At 42.1% G+C, this 17,861-nt stretch overlaps 1 protein-coding gene and 1 pseudogene across 1 annotated transcript; both read right to left on the bottom strand.

The window, feature by feature from the left end:
• Nucleotides 1-4,046: 4,046 nt before the first annotated feature.
• On the bottom strand, nt 4,047-7,897 carry LOC139819421 (uncharacterized). Its single transcript, XM_071788739.1, has 2 exons — nt 5,589-7,897; nt 4,047-5,457 (listed from the first exon to the last, which is right to left on the bottom strand). Exons 1-2 carry the CDS (start codon nt 7,895-7,897, stop codon nt 4,047-4,049), a joined length of 3,720 nt encoding a protein of 1,239 aa, XP_071644840.1.
• A 6,760-nt stretch (nt 7,898-14,657) lies between these two features.
• LOC139818712 (uncharacterized) lies at nt 14,658-17,616 on the bottom strand (annotated as a pseudogene).
• Between the last annotated feature and the right edge of the window lie 245 nt (nt 17,617-17,861).

Genomic DNA, 17,861 nt, shown 5'->3' with positions numbered 1-17,861 from the left:
ATGTAACGTGACCAAAGTATCCGTGTGACAAGGGTTAGTATTAACTCAAATTATTGAACAATAAGTAAATCAAAAAGAAAATAATAATATCTTTAAAGCCTTGTTACGTCCTGCGGATTTCACGATTTCCCTTTTTTGCGGGAATTCTTAAACACTTAAGATATCCCTTAAGGTAGGATAATAAACTGAGCGCGGACGGTTATCGATCGGTGAGTAAGCTTAGACCTCCTCACATTCCTTTTTTTTATACAACTATAATAGCTATTTACCTAGGCGACGAAGCGACCCTCCAGAGTAAAGTATTGACAGACGGGGCATACGTGATCGGATTTTGTCTATCAACCTTGTCTGGCCCATAACTATAAACCCGGCGACACGACGCGCCAAAAGGGCCTGAATCCCAGACATAGTTGATGAAGATTTTTATTGCATCAAGCGAGCTTTCTAAAATTGTTCGTACGATGGTTCCGACAAAGCCTAGGACGTGCCTGTAAATACACGTGGCGGAAGTTCTGTTTGCCTTGTACCTACTATTAAGATTGAAAAGTATGCATCGTCTGTCGACATAAAAACAGGGTCGCGAGATAAGTGAGGAACCCTAATAAAAGAGAAATCGGCGATAGCCGAAAAACAAATGCGTCACTAAAAGAACCGATGGGTTACACCCCCAATAAGACAGTGGGGGCCTTACAAGGGGGCTCACCAATGGAAAACCGGAAAAATCAATAACCGTCTCTAGCTTTCTAGGATAGGCGAAAACTTGAAATCTACCTGTTGGGTGAGAAACATCTCGTCCAATAAGAAATCCCTTAAATAATAATTAGAAACATCCCGCCAACCAGAAATCCTTTAAACAAAAACCAGACACATCCCACACGAAATCCATCCCTTCCATCCTTCGAACTTTCCTATTTAAATCGCGACATCACAGGACTAGCTCAGAAAAATTTTCTTAGTCTCCCAAGCTTTAGTCTGTATACTGTTGCGTCTACCTATTGTTCGGTATTATAATCGTGATCGCTCACTCGTTTTGAGTCGCGACTCCACGTTTAGAGTCAGTGCAAGAGATTCGACGAACCATCAGTCGCCCCGACTCACCCACCAACGAGACCAACGTCCATTTCGGAGAGAATCCCAACGTCCAAAAACTCATCAAGTAGTAAGTCCTGTGCACATATATATGTATATATATACATACATGTCGGTTCCTTTTCTTTATACATTCTCGTGTACGGGAAGTCTCTCGGTTAAACATTAAACTTTAATCCTTCCAACCCCCCACTTCTCTTTACTATTCCGAATTAGCTGAGTTATCAGTAGATTTGGAGTAATCTTCTTCACTATTATTCACGGATTAGTCGATTCATCGGCAGATTCGGAATAGTCTCTACTATTATTCACGGATTAGTCGATTCATCGGCAGATTCGGAATAATCTCTTCTATTATTCACGGATTAGTTGATTCATCGGCAGCTTCGGAATAATCTTTTCTATTATTCACGGATTAGTCGATTCATCGGCAGATTTGGAATAGTCTCTTCTATTATTCACGGATTAGTCGATTTATCGGAAGATTCGGAATAATCTCTTCTATTATTCACGGATTAGTCGATTCATCGGCAGATTCGGAGTAATCTCTGTCATTCACGGATTAGTCGATTTATCGGCAGATTCGGAATAATCTATTGCTTCGAGCTACCTGACTCGTCGGTGGATTCGAGGTATTGTTTTATCTCTCTAATCTCCAAAACCCGAGCTGACTTCCCCGCAATTAGTGGGCTTAAATATTAACAATCCACTAATTTGTAGTGAATTCGGGTAGTCCCACCCCCAAAAAGTTGCGAACCGCCGCGAGACATATACGGAATCGTCGGAACCGGCGGGCGCGAAGGGAGCTTGACTTAACTCAAGAATCAGCCAACGCAGATCCTCCGCGACTCCCCACTCCACCGCCTCTACCAGCTTTTACAGAGGAACCCTGTTCGTCACAGGAGAATCGTCCCGTTGTCGCACCTTCTCGCCCTGTTGTCCTACCTTCTCGCCCTGTTGCCGCATCTTCTCGCCCTGTTTGTCGCGTAGCCCCTTTTCGCGTGGTCCCCGTCAATCCCGATCCCGCCTCCTTGCTAGAACCTCCCGGTTCCCCCCCTCTTCCCGAAGTCTGTCCCCGACCTCCTCAACCGCCTCGACTCTCGATTTTGAGGAAGTAAGCAATCCCGAGACCATAACCTTAGATTAATAACTATAAAAATAAACTTCATTTATTTTAATTTTTATATGTCTTAACCTCATTAATTTACATGCATACACGACACTTCATTTTTAAGTCCGACTTAATTTAGTTTTCAAATACACACATACCACAACACCTAACTAAATTCATGTAATCGCATTCTGATTTTGTCAAAATAAATAAAAAGAAGAGCGAATTCATGAAAGAGGGGATACATTATTGCGGATATTACATTGACAAAAACGGTATACATAAAGAAAAGAAAAAGATGGAAGCCATCGAAAGAATGCCTCGGCCCACAAACATTACAGAGTTACGCGCATTCCTTGGAATGATCAATTATTACGGACGATTTATACGCAATTTAAGTTCGATTTTGACTCCATTACATAGACTGTTGGAAAAGAAAGCCGGAAAAGAGGTGCCTTTCGTATGGTCTACAGCTTGCGAAACAGTGTTTATAGCAGCAAAAAAAGCATTTACTAACAACGAGATCATAGCGCATTACGATCCAAAACTACCCCTAATAGTAGCTTGTGACGCTAGCTCGTACAGTGCGGCGTAGGAGCAGTGCTTTCGCAAAAATATCCGGAAGGGAATGAAAGAGTAATTCAATACGCCTCGCAGTTCTTATCACATACACAAAGGAAATACGCACAAATAGACAAAGAAACATACGCGATTATATTTGCAATAAAATAGTTTTATCAATACCTTTACGGGAGTAAGTTCACCCTATATACAGATCACCGACCCTTGACACAGATTTTTGCCCCCGAGAAGGGATTACCGGCACACAGCGCAATGCGCATGCAACATTACGCGATATTTTTACAAGGTTTCAAATACGATATCAAATACAAAGATACGAAATCGCATGCAAACGCGGATGCTCTGTCGCGGCTTCCGATGAAACCGGAAGATACGTACACTCGCGACGTGGTGGACGATTACGAAATAAATACGATCGAGTTGGTACCAATTACATTTAAAGATTTAATGTCAGAAACCGCGAGGGATATTGAATTACAAAACCTATTACAAGGTTTACAACACGGCACTGCATTAAAGACAGGGTGCTCGGGGGGCGGTGGAGCGTTCCCCGGATTTGCGATTAAACTCGAAGGACCAGCGGGGGTGTTTCGGTCCCCGCGCAGCGATTATACAAGAAAATACGAGCAGCGAATAATATGATAGCAAAAGCAACTCACCGTTTCGTTGCCCGGCCCTCTCGTCGGTGTACTCGAGTCGTCCGTCTCCCTAGACAGGCAAACTCTCCGTGATAGCGGGAAATGTCCGGCAGGCAAGGGTAGACGCAGGCAGCAAGCAAGAGGCACACAGAAGAGGCAGGCAAGCAAAATCCACATGCAATGGCAAGCAGGGCGCGGCACGGCGCGCGGCGCTCGATAAATCGGTTCCAGCAGCGAGTCGATCATTTCCAGAGTGTGTTAACACGACGACTTCCGGAGCGAGAGTGTAGGCTCGCGTCGCGCTCCTGTTGAGAACCGGCGCGAGCGAGTATTTGCTTCAATAATTGGGGATGCCACCCGCGGGCGGGCAGCACGAGTCGGGTGAGTCGCGCGAATATTGACTTAGAATATAGATCGCGATCCGCCAACGTTTTGCGCGAGTCCCAACGGGGTCTACTTATCGACGGCTCGACTTTACCGTCGAATCACGAATACGACAAATTACCGTAACGCGAATGATCGCTAACACTATTGCAGACGAACTAATACTTAACACTAATATGTACAGCTATGTACAGGGGGCAAGCGCCAAACATACCCGCCCACCAAAATACGCGGTATTTTATTTAAACCGGGGCAATCGCCGGCAAAGCCGGGCCCATTGGCAAGGGGCACAACTTCACCAAGGGACGCACCAGAGAGCCATCCGCCACCCGCACCGTGGCGACCCGCGCAACGCCATCGCTACCTGGATGTAGCGCCTCCACACGTCCGTGCCTCCAACGTAGGGGCGACAAGTTGGCGTCCTTGATGAGGACCAGCGAGCCAACAACGATCTGATTAACCGAGGTCCACCACTTGGGGCGCTGTTGTAGAGTAGTGAGATACTCCTGGTGCCAACGTTTCCAGAAGTCTTGGTGGATTCGTTGAACGAGCTGCCATCGATTCAAGCGATTAATCGGCAGCGAGGTCACGTCGTGCGTGGGAACGGATACTAGGGGCTCCATTGTGAGGAAATGTCTCGGGGATAGGACTTCGAGATCCGAAGGGTTGGTGCTCACAGGGCAGAGGGGTCGGGAATTCAATACAGCCTCGATTTGGGCGAGGACAGTAGTAAACTCCTCGATCGTCAGGACTTGGTCTCCCACCACCCTTCGCAGGTGAGTCTTGAAGGATTTAACGCCCGACTCCCAGAGGCCCCCGAAGTGGGGCGCGGAGGGGGGATTAAATGTCCACTTTATTTTCTCTCGTTCCGCCGCAAGGCCCATGTGAGTTTCAAGTTCGCGCGCAGCCCTTATGAAATTGGTGCCCCAGTCACTAAAAAGGAGTCGGGCCACGAATCGTTGCAGCGCAGCGAGAAATGAGTCTGTGGACAACAAAAGTACCACCTCGAGATGCAAAGCTTTGATTGCGAAACAAACAAATAGACAGACGTATGCCTTAAAGGAGGAGACGCCATGAGCTCGGCGAGTGACCAACGAGAATGGTCCAGCAAAGTCGATGCCATTAATGGAGAAGGGCTTGACCTGACTGACTCGTTCGGTCGGAAAGGCCGCCATAAAGGGTTGAGTAGCATGCGCATTGGCTCGAAAGCACTTATAGCAGCGCGAGAGTACGCGGCGGATGGCGCGCTGTACCCCAAGAACCCAAAATTTCTGAGCCAATAAATACTGCATCGCGCGTCGACCCGGATGTAGGTGAGCGCGGTGCACCTGGTCGATCACGAGCTCCGTGAGCCTATGTTTATTGGGTAATAGTGCGGGGTGTTTGTTCTCGAATGCCAGTGCGGATTGCGCGAGCCTACCGCCCACCCTGAGGACGCCCGAGGGATCGAGGAAGGGAGCGAGTTTTAGAAGCGGCTTAAGGATCCTTTTCCCGATCCGAAGTAGGTCTATTTCCGCTCGAAATGCATCCGCTTGCACGACTTTCACTATGACTAGCAGGGCGGAATGCAACTCGAGTTGATCAATGGCCAAAGTCTCGTGAGTGGACTTGGCGTGGAATCTATTTACAAACCTAAGACTATACGCGATTATTCTGCAAATTTTATCCAACGACGAAATTTTATCTAACAACGAAAGTACCGCGTTGGGCGCGTCGAGCGCGACAAGAGAGGTGACCCGTTCTTCCTCGATAGGAAAGACGTCTGGCCGAGGGGAGGGTTCAACCCGAGGTTCGAAGTGCACGAGCCACTTCCACCGTCCGCGCACCACATCGAATTGGCCACCAGATCGCGGGGGTAAAGTCCGCGGGAGCAATGATCCGCCGGATCGGTTTCCGTATCGACGTGGCCCCAGAATGAGACCGGTACCTTCTCTTGAATGAGAGCAACGCGGTTGCGAACAAACGTCTTCCACTTATGTGGAGACGAGCGAATCCAGGCAAGGACCACCTCGGAATCCGACCACGCATACTCAACGTCGATTCCGAAGTGTCCCTGCAGGACTTGACGAACGTAAGCGATGAGCCGCGAAAGTAGCAAAGCGGCACAAAGCTCCAAACGAGGGATCGTGACAGACCGAAGAGGGGCCACCTTCGATTTGGCGCAGAGTAAACGGATAACAGCACCCTCCCGGGTGACAAAACGCAAATAAATCACGGCTCCGTAACCCAACTCACTGGCATCGCAGAAGCCATGAAGCTCGCAACGAACGGCATCGCGGGTTTCAAACGTACGAGGGATGCAAAGCGAAGCCAACGCGTCGATTTCCGCCTGGAAGCGATCCCAGTAGCGACAAATATCTGCGGGAGGCTCGTCATCCCATTCCAGTTTAAGCGTCCATAGACGCTGGATGAAACACTTTGCGGTAAACGTGAGGGGAGCCAGTAATCCTAAGGGATCAAAAATGCGCGCCACCTCCGACAGGATAGTACGTTTAGTGCATCTGCGGTCTAACGGATTAACCTGGAATCCGAAACTATTGGATTGTGAGTACCACCGAAGGCCCAGGACTTTGAGTGATTGATCTTCGCTCGATTCAAACGATAATTCGGATGGGTTGCATAACTGTGGGTCGAACCCTTCCAACGCGGCAGGATGGCTGCTCGCCCATTTTCTTAGTTCGAAGCCGGCGCTTCGGAGGAGCGATAACAGCTGATCTCGAAGAGCGTGAGCCTGATCCACCGTACGAACACTAACCACGACGTCATCCACGTAAAGCGTCTCAAATAATGCGGCGAACGCGGTAGGATATTCGGCCCGATGTAGTGTCGCGAGCTGGAGCAAGCAATAGATTGCCAGGAACGGGGAACAAGTTACGCCGAACGTCACTGTCTTGAGATGATAATCCAGGCTAGAATCCGATTCTGAAAACCGCCAGACAATGCGTTGGTAGTCGCATTGCCCCGAGTTTATCCATACCTGGCGAAACATCTGTTTAACGTCCGCAGTGAGGGCAACCGGTTCGGCCCGAAATCTAAGCAAGATCGCGAGTAGGTCTTGTTGTAGTTTCGGGCCGCTAAGCAGCGTGTCGTTCAACGGCAGCCCGTTCGCGCATCGCGACGAGGCGTTGAACACTACCCGTAATTTGGTGGTAGTGCCATCGAGCTTGTACACGCCGTGGTGAGGCAAATAGTAAATAGAACCATCCGACGGGAATGGATCACGAGTTACTTCCATATGACCACTATCGAGGTAGTCTTGCATGATTTTATTGTAGCCGATTCTAAACTCTGGGTTTGATTTGAAACGGCGTTCAAGAGCGCGGAGACAACTGACGGCTATAGAACGCGAGCCGACGAATGTAGGAGGATCCGACGCGAAGGGATAGGAGACCACGAAACGACCCGAGTGGTCACGATAGGTGGTCTGGGCGAAGATCTCCTTGCAACGTCGATCCTCTTCGGAACAAGGAGCGTTTTTCGGCACCTCCTTCAATCGCCAAAGGTTGCTCACGGCTTTCTCGATCGACTCGAGGGTGGTAGCGAACGAGCGCAGGGGTGCCGATTGCATCGTTGAGGATACCGCACCTGTTAGGACCCAACCGAAAACTGTATTGAAGGCGTCCGGTTGTCCCTTCCCTCCCTTACGGCGTCCGTCGCGCAACACCGATACGAACGATTCGGCTCCCAACAGAATGTCGATATTACCGGGCACGCAATAATCGTGATCCGCGAGCGGCAATCCCTTCAAATGGTTCCACGACCGGACGTCGACTTTATCATTAGGCAACGGCGAAGTTATACGCGAGAGGACCGTAGCCTCAATGGAGAAACGAGTATCGTCCCGACCGCACGCGCGGATTATGAAGGAGGTGAGGCCCCTCGTTGTAGCCGCCTTAGTTTCGTTTACAGCGAATACGGTCGCACTGTGTTTGGTGCGACGGAAGCCGCCTCTCTGAAGGCAGCCTTCGGTAATGAAATTGGCCTGGCTCGCGCTATCCAACAATATGCGAACAAGCAACGCGTTGCCGTAGACGTCTATCACTTCCGCGCGGACGGTGGAAAGCAGGACGACCCGATTGGCTAGACTGGCCATAGCGACGATTGATTTGTCCTCCGATTGAGGAGCGTCCGCGGAGTCCGGAATGACCGGAGGCGCGGTCACGGAGGCGGTTGTAGAATCAGAATTACGCTCCGATCAAAATGTAAGAGAGTATGATGCTTCACGCCGCAGGTTTTACACGTCCACGTTGAGGGACAATTGTTCATACCATGCCCCGGTCGCAGGCAGTTGAGGCACAACTTCGAATCCCGAGCCGTCGACTGTCTCTCCCTCGGCGAGAGTTTCAGGAATCGCGGGCACTTCGCGATATAGTGCTGTTCCTTGCACACTGGGCAAGCAGCCGTGTGCGTTACGAATGACGAGACCGGCGCAGACTTAGATTTGTTCGGCGGGGTGGAAGGACCCGCGACGACCTCGAGAACCTTACAGTGCTCTGAAAGAAATTTCGTGAGTTGATTGTATCGCGGTATCTTCTCAGTCCTATGCGCGGATTCGAATTTTTCCCGAAAGGAGCAAAGAAGCTTGTCTAATAAGAATTTCAATAGGAGGAAATCCCACGAATCCGTCGGGAATTTCATCAAGGAGAGCGCGCGCGTATTTTTGGAGAACGCATCCAACAGGGTGCGGAGGGCCTCGGCCGATTCTGACTTCAATGGCTATGAGTCTAGCATCGAGTTTAAGTGATAGTCCGCGAGCTTTCGCTTATTCCTATAACGAGAGAGGAGGGAGTCGTAAGCGATCATATAATGATCTGAGGAGAACGGCAGGTTTTTGATCACGTTAAGGGCCTCCCCCTTTAACGAGGCCAGCAGATACTGATACTTTTCGATCGCCGAGAGCTGACGATGCTCGTGAATCGATGTATTGTACAAGGCGATAAAGGACGGCCACAACGATAGGTCGCCCGAGAATTCCGGCAGCGCGATCTTAGGCAATTTGACGGCCGAACCATGACCCGCGGTCTGCATCTGAGCGTTTCCGTGCGGAGTGCCGGTGATAATATGGTATCGGCTCTTTACGGCATAGTGCATCTTGTCGAACTCGGCTCTAATCACGTCCTCGGCCTCGAACTCCGCGGTTTCCTGAATGACTTTCAGGTGAGCGCTCTCGAAATCCTCCGCGATTTTTGCCACGCTCGAATAGCGGGCGAGAAAATTCGCGCGGCTCGCCGGGTCGGTTGCGGCTTGCAAAGAGAGATCGTGTGGATCTCTCGTATCCGCTTAACGCACAATTCGCGACGAGTTTCAGCGTTCTTAGGCATGGTGCGAATAACGGAAGAAAATAGATATAGAAAATGATTTCCCGCGAGGAGTTAGAGGGGAGAGAGTGATTCAGCAAATAATTGTTATGGCAGAGTGTACGAAGTCGGAACGGTCGAACGGCGAAATATAAATATAATCCCGAGTCAACGGCAGCCCGAAACGATCCACAATAACAACGAGACACAAAGACTCTGAGTCCGACCAACAGAAAAACTGAGGCAAAACAATGACGTTTGCTCCAAGGTCTCGAGTAACGGATGGCTCTGTTCGAAATATCGGAGTTATGGTTCAGTGGAATATTCGGGAAAGAATATTCCTTAATTCTAACGTAATAAATCGTATCGTGCACTCGAGCGACAATGACGATTTGATTACACAATTAATTCGACGGCAAGAGCGATCAGCGATAATGGCGCGCAAGGCTCCGTACGTGTATTCTCGTCGCGAGCGATTGCGAGCGAGAGATATCGAAGCGGGCGAGCTAGACCGATTAATACGTAGATGCACGGGCGCGAGCAAATTAATTTAACGATAGCGATCCGCCGTAAGGATGCTTGAGAGAGGACTCCGATATCAAATGTACGAGGTACTCCCGCAAAAGGTCGGCGGCATTCACTAACGCGACGAAAATAAAATTATCCGGGGACCAATCGAAGGACCAATGCTCGGGGGACGGTGGAGCGTTCCCCGGATTTGCGATTAAACTCGAAGGACCAGCGGGGGTGTTTCGGTCCCCGCGCAGCGATTATACGAGAAAATACGAGCAGCGAATAATATGATAACAAAAGCGACTCACCGTTTCGTTGCCCGGCCCTCTCGTCGGTGTACTCGAGTTGTCCGTCTCCCTAGGCAGGCAAACTCTCCGTGATAGCGGGAAATGTCCGGCAGGCAAGGGTAGACGCAGGCAACAAACAAGAGGCACACAGAAGAGGCAGGCAAACAAAATGCACATGCAATGGCAAGCAGGGCGCGGCACGGCGCGCGGCGCTCGGTAAATCGGTTCCAGCAGCGAGTCGATCACTTCCAGAGTGTGTTAACACGACGACTTCCGGAGCGAGAGTGTAGGCTCGCGTCGCGCTCCTGTTGAGAACCGGCGCGAGCGAGTATTTGCTCCAATAATTGGGGATGCCACCCGCGGGCGGGCAGCACGAGTCGGATGAGTCGCGCGAATATTGACTTAGAATATAGATCGCGATCTGCCAACGTTTTGCGCGAGTCCCAACGGGGTCTACTTATCGACGGCTCGACTTTACCGTCGAATCACGAATACGACAAATTACCGTAACGCGAATGATCGCTAACACTATTGCAGACGAACTAATACTTAACACTAATATGTACAGCTATGTACAGGGGGCGAGCGCCAAACACAGGGGATAGGTTCAATATACCACAAACAGAATTTAATTGTCAACAAGGAGTTATCTTGCGCGACAATCGCGTAGTTATACCTAAGAAATTACGAAGCGCTATATTACGAGAATTACATAGCGATCACCCTGGAATAGTAAAAATAAAGTCGATTGCCCGAAGATACTGCTGGTGGCCCGGTATAGATCACGATTTAGAAACGGTTGTGAAGAATTGTGCAAGTTGCAACGCGGTACGTAAGGAACCAACGAAAGTTGAAGGACAAAGCTGAGAGGAAGCCGAACGGCCGTTCCAGCGTGTACACATAGGGTCAGTACTTCTTCGTTCTTGTTGGCGCGTTTTCTAAGTGGCCAGAAGTACATGTAACTAAAGATATGACCACGCAATCAGTAATCCAAAAGTGTAAGCAAATCTTTGCAACTTTTGGAATGTCTGAGATAATAGTCTCCGATAAGGGACGACACTTCAAATCATACGAATTTGCACAATTCTTAAAGAGAAACGGTATTATACATAAGACTTCGGCACCTTTTCACCCAGCGACAAATGGACAAGCCGAAAGATTCATACAAATGTTCAAATTAGCGTTAAAGAAACAATTCAATGATACGTCGCCAACTAAGCAAGAGTTAATAGAAGCACTACAGCGATTCTTATTACACTACAGAACTACCGCCCACCAAACGACGGGAGTGTCACCGGGTGAAAATATGTATATGCGAAAATTACGTACTAGACTAGATTTATTACTACCAAAAAAAGAAAACAGTAGGTTCCCAACTACAGATGCAAATGCGACGAAACAGGTACGAGAAGTACAAGAGGGAGATAGAGTACAATGCCGAAATTACTCTGGTCAGGGTAAATGGCGTTCGGGTATAGTTGAGCGAAAAGTAGAGCGCTTAATTACACTACATAATTCGATTAGATAATGGAAAAATCTGGACGAGACATATCGACCAGGTATTAAAGATAGAAGAGATATCTACACCACCCACCGAAAGAGAAATAGACGACTACGGGCCAGTGGAAACGGACAGCCCGAGCTCGAGACCAAATGGCACGAAGTCGACAGATACCCCCTTGGATACAGGTACACCGGAGAGAAACCAAAATGCGGAACGCGAAGAAAACGCGAGCACTTTACGACAATCAACACGCAAACGCAAACCTCCGCAACATTTTAGCGTATCTGTTACATATTAAGTTAGAATTACAGATTAGATTTAGATTTAGAGTACATTAAGCATTAGACAGAGGGAACACATATAAAAATTTGATCTATCTACATATTGCATATAAGACAATATATGCAAAAATAGGAGGAGAGACTCCCCCAAAATGTGCATTTTTTTTTAAAGGAGGAAAGAAGTATTATATATGTTCCTACGATATATATATATATATATATATATATATATATATATACACAAGGTTGAACACGCCGCGACGGCGTGCGCGTATTATCAATTGTACTCAGCGCGAATAACGGATCACGTGTAGAATTGAAGGCGCGCGAAGGTACGGAAAGATATTATCAATGCGAAACGGGCAGAACAAAATAAGCGAGCGAAGACGACAGACGTGACCGGCCTAAGCCTAATAAAGTATATTGTGAGCTACGTCTAGTGAGTGACTAATTCACACCTCCACACCTCCTTCGAGCATAGACAACAAAACGTTTACGGACGAAGTAGCTGAAAATAAATCCTAATAAAATTGATAATTTACAAATTGAAGAGAAAGTGGGTGATGATTATTTGATCGATCTGTATAGAGAACGATGCTTCTTATATGATAAACGGGATAAAAACTTTGAAGACAATCAAATGAAAGACAATGCTTGGTTAGAGATATCCAAAATTATGATAGAAAAAAATTGTGGTTAGTATATTTAGAATAGTGCTGTCTTCGTCTTACCCTTTTGTAGATTTGATTAATTATTAAAAATAATTAAAACATTAAATGTAATACTATATATCTAAGTATGTTTAATACAAAGTAAATATCTTTTAGGAGATTATTACACAGCAGAATACTGTCAAAAAAAAATAAGGACCTTGAGAAAAAAATTCAGGCGTTTGCAAAGGAAGCAAAATTCTAAAAGTGGCAGCGCAGCATCAACAGAAAAAAGATCATTATTATTAAACCAACTGTCTTTTTTAAATTATACTTACATTCAAAGACGCAGGTTATTATTTTCTTATAAATTTTTATAACTTTTACCCACATATACACAATATTTAAAAACGACACTTTTTTCAGAACATGCAGCAATGTAAAAGATGTCAAAGAGGAACTTGACAATTTAAAAAAAAACACTGACAATGCAATTGTTGACAATGACCATGCTTTACCAAAAAAGCATGAAATATCACAGAATAAGACAACAGATGAAGCAAAAGAAAATAAGTTTATAAAAAGGAAAAAAATAAAGAAAATATTTTCTGCGTTATAACCAATCTAACCAACAGTATTTTATCAAAATCTTCATCAAATTTATCTTCACAAAATTCATCAAATTTAAGAACTGCTAACAATGTATTTGCGGAATACATTGCGTTAGAATTAGGAAGAATGAGCGAACCTGAAAAAATGATTAAAAAACAAAAATTGATGTAAGTATTAAGTACACCAGTGGAAAAAATCTTAAAGTTTAAGTTATTGTTTACTGTGCTAAATTGTTTAAATAATTAAAAGTTTATAAGTTTTTGTTTTTGTTTAAAAGCACATATTAATTGCCGAAGAGTAATTGTGATACCAAAAATAAAATATTAAGTAATTTTTATTTTTTATGTAAGCTGAAAGCTATGTTATTGTTTGTTTTTGTTTAAAAGCACGTATTAATTGACGAAGAGTACTTATGATAGCCAAAAAATAAACTGTTATGTAATTTTTATTTTTTATGTAAGCCGAAAGCTATATAATTGTCTGTTTTTGTTTAAAAACACATATTAATTGCCAGAGAGTACTTATGATAACAAAAATAAAATGTTATGTATATTTTATTTTTTATGTAAGCTGAAAGCTGTGTTGTTGTTTGTTTTTGTTTAAAAGCACATATTAATTGCCAGAGAGTACTTATGATATAGTAAAAATAAAATGTTATATAATTTTTATTCTTTATATAAACTGAAAACTATGTAATTGTCTTTCTTTTTTTTTTTTAAATAAAAATTTATTTGATAACGATATTTTTTATTATACAGACTTAATTATAATCTGCAAACAATGCTGTCAACGTGAAATATTTATACAATCAATTAAAACTTTCCATGGACTTTTCAACCACAATTGTTAGTAAGTGAAAATGCTATAAAGAGCAATTATATTTTCGCATTTTTTAATTTTTAAAGGGCTGCGAGACAATTCAACATCTCAAAGTCAATGATATTTTGTATCATATTATATGTTAATATATTTCTTTTTTTTTTTAAGCAAAACTTTCTAAAACATCTCTCGGTCTACTAAAAATTAACTAAAATAAATATTAATTCTATTAATATTCTATTCATTCATATTCAACACTTTAAAACTTATAAACATATTTAAAATAATAGTTTTATTAAAGATTTTCACTAACTGTTTTGTTGAAATATATATATTTTTTTATTTCAAGATTTATTTACATGGAAAAGAATGCAAAGACAAGAAAGAAGGCAAAGATGTATATGTAAAGAAGATATATGAATCATCTTAATTTGATATATACTTAAAAAATCGTAAAATATTGTAACAAATCTCTTGATTTTTATAAGTATATATCTACAAACTGGAATTGTTTAGATATATTATTACAAAAAGTTATATGAAGATTTTTAAAAAATTTACTATATTTTATAGTCTGTCGGTAACTTTTAATCTGTACCTTCATTTAATAAATAAAGATTTTGATTATTAATAATATTCAATAATTATAATATTTATTAAGTACTTATAACAATACATAATACTTATCTCAAAACATTCTCATTCTCATAAATAATCTGAGTGTTGTCCTCTGTGAAGATATTCATATTGGAATTCAACTTGTCCACTCGAGACAAAATATTCACTTAGAATATCTCTTTGAGTTATTGCTGATCTAGTACTTGTACTTGATGTATTTTGTACATTTAACCATTGACTAGTTTCTAATTCTACTTCTTGACTGTATTCTTTTAAACCGTCTTTTTGTTCTTCATATTATACATCACATAATTATGCAAACAAACTGATGCAATGGCTATAAGATCCGCTGTTTCTGGAAGCATATATATACTTTTAGCTGTATGAAACACTCTCCAACGGTTTGCGTAAATGCCAAACGCACTCTCAACAGTTCTTCTAGAACAGGCTCTTGAATGCCTGTAATTGTAGATTCTTTGTTTCTCCGTTAAATTTTTTCTAGAATATGGTTTCATTATTCGGGTACATAATGGAAACGCAGCATCAGCAATAAAAGAACCAAGCATAGAGATATTACTTCCGGGAAGATAAGTGAAAGACGTAGGCAAATTAAGTTCATTATTTAAATTTTTCCAATGTTTGAAGATTCAAAAACGCCTCCGTCACTATTTCCTCCATAGGCTCCTATATCGACTAAACTAAATCTGTATAAGTGATCTGATATGGCCATAAGAACAATGCTAAATTGTTTCTTGTAGTTAAAATACAAGCTCCCAGAATTAGGGGGACATCGCAAAAGTATGTGTTTCCCGTCGATAGCTCCAAAGCAGTTGGGCATATTCCATTGGTTCCAGTATCCATCAGAGATATTCTTCCACAGCTGTTCTTCAGTAGGACATGTTAAATATATAGGCCTTAATTTATTTGTGATAATTGGGCACACTTATTTAATTAACTTTCTGACAGTTGACTGTCCAACTCGAAAAGAAAATGCAATATTTGATGTTGAATTCTCTGTTGCAAGATATTTAAAACATATGTCACAATAAACCTTGTTATATCATAATTTCTTGCAATATTTTTTACAACAGTGTCTTTTAAAGATGAATAAAAATAGAAAGTAGCTACATTAAACAATTCTTCTTTATTAATAAATTAAGTTATACCTTAATGTTATTAATAACCTCTGTTCTGGAGGAAGAACTCTTTTAGTTCTTTTTACTCTAAATAACATTCTAACATATTTAATAATTTGTTAAAATGCTGAATATTCATCCTCGTATATTTAAGAAACATTTCTTCATCATTCTTTAATTCTTGAAAGAGATTATCATATTCTCCTTGCTGTTTTCTCTGCTGATTAACTGGTCTAACAAGCCATCTTCTATTTTGCCATCTTTTATGTACATTCATCCGTTTTAGTCTCATATAATAAATTAAAAGTAATAATAAAAGTAAAATTTTGAGTTTTAAAGATCTTGTTATATTCATATTTGATGACTTGAGAGACTAGAAAAAAATTGATACATTTTTTAATACATTTTTTGAAAAGGCAATAAACTTTTATAAGTGTATATATTAGTAGCAACTGCATTAAGATGTTATAAAGGATAAAATAAATAAAATAAAAACTCTTTTAAAACAATTTAATAAAATAATAAAAAAAATATAGATCAAAAAGAATTGAAATCAAATTATACCTTTTATTTAAAATCACAATATATATACTACTACATCAAAATATAATATTACTTTTTTAGGCTTAAATCATTTTAATAATAATTTTAATAATAATATTTTTAATATATTCTTTACAAAGAATGTCATGAAAAAGTTATAATGCAATTTTTATGGCTTTTGTAGACATACATTTAACAGTTTTATAAAATTAATACGCGATAGACATTTTGGTAATACTTAAGGAGAGCTCCCTCCTCACCGATTTCGCTGAATTTAGGCTTAATCGACGCGTTTTTGCACAAAACAAACGAATCTGGCAGAAAAAAGTCCCGCTTTGCCCCGCGAAGCGAGATATTAATTGTTAAAGTTGACGACTATCAGGTTATGAAACAGCTGTCATACCAACGAATCATATTACTGTGTTTCGTTAATCTCAACGATCTCAACGCTTAATATCTGTAACAGAAATAATTTGTTAAAGCAGAGAATAGTTGATATATAAAAAGTACATATTTATTATGTGTACTTTTCACATACCAACCATTCTCTGCTTTAACAAATTATTTAAACGTTTTGTTAAACGCTTATATAATATTTGTAACAGAAATAATTTGTTAAAGCAGAGAATGGTTGGTATATGAAAAGTACATATAAATATGTACTTTTCATATACCAACTATTCTCTGCTTTAACAATTTTATTTCTGTTTCGTTAACTTCAACGCTTAATATTTGTAACAGAAATAATTTGTGTTCCAAAATATTCTCTGTTGTAATCAAAACCACAAACTTGAAAACAATATATTAAATTTTATTATTTATTAATTGGATTAAAGTTGAGATCTAACATTTCCTTAAAATAAACGTGATAACTGTATACACGGCTATTAAACGTTAAAGTTAACGAAACAGAAATAAAATTGTTAAAGCAGAGAATAGTTGGTATATGAAGTACATATTTATATGTATAATACTTTTCATATACCAACTATTCTTTGCTTTAACAAATTATTTCTGTTACAGATATTAAGCGTTTAAGTTAACGAAACAAATAATTTGTTAAAGCAGAGAATAGTTGGTATATGAAAAGTACATATTTATGTGTACTTTTCATATCAACTATTCTCTGCTTTAACAAATTATTTCTGTTACAGATATTAAGCGTTGAGATCGTTGAGATTAACGAAACACAGTAATATGATTCGTCGGTATGACAGGTTTCATAACCTGATAGTCGTCAACTTTAACAGTTAATATCTTGCTTCGCGGGGCAGAGCGGGACTTTTTTCTGCCAGATTTGTTCGTTTTGTGCAAAAACGCGTCGATTAAGCCTAAATTCAGCAAAATCGGTGAGGAGGGAGCTCTCCTTAAGTATTACCGGATTGGCTTACGTGTTGCGTAATGTAAGATTCTCACGTAAGGTGGCGTAAGACGCTACGGCAATGTATGTACGTGCCCTGGCCCTTAGTCGTACCGTACACTCTTGACAGAGTGGTCGTATAGTTATGAACTGCACATTGATATCGCCGAAGCTCTTGCAATTTGCCTCCATTTTTCTCTATTTGTGGCACTGCGGAAACATTCTGTAATAAAGCATTTTGTTGTAGATTTTATGAGATCAGTCCATCTAGTCGGGGATCGGCCGCGTGAGCATTTAGCCGGATTAAGGGGGGGGGGTGCTAGAGGGGCTACAGCCCCGGGCCCCGTAGTTCTAGGGGCCCCGTGCCGTGGAGAAATATGTTATATATATTGACAAAAGTGCAAAATATTGTAGGATTTACCCTTTATCAACAAAGT

Source organism: Temnothorax longispinosus, chromosome 1 (genome assembly GCF_030848805.1).
Source record: "Temnothorax longispinosus isolate EJ_2023e chromosome 1, Tlon_JGU_v1, whole genome shotgun sequence".
Taxonomy (NCBI): domain Eukaryota; kingdom Metazoa; phylum Arthropoda; class Insecta; order Hymenoptera; family Formicidae; genus Temnothorax; species Temnothorax longispinosus.
This window is presented reverse-complemented; position numbering and strand designations above follow the sequence as displayed.

Coding starts and splice junctions, on each gene's coding strand:
- LOC139819421 (XM_071788739.1), bottom strand. CDS start 7,897: ATGGCCAGTCTAGCCAATCGGGTCGTCCTGCTTTCCACCGTCCGCGCG. Junction 5,458..5,588: donor TCGTGCACTTCGAACCTCGG/GTTGAACCCTCC, acceptor TAAAATTTGCAG/AATAATCGCGTATAGTCTTA.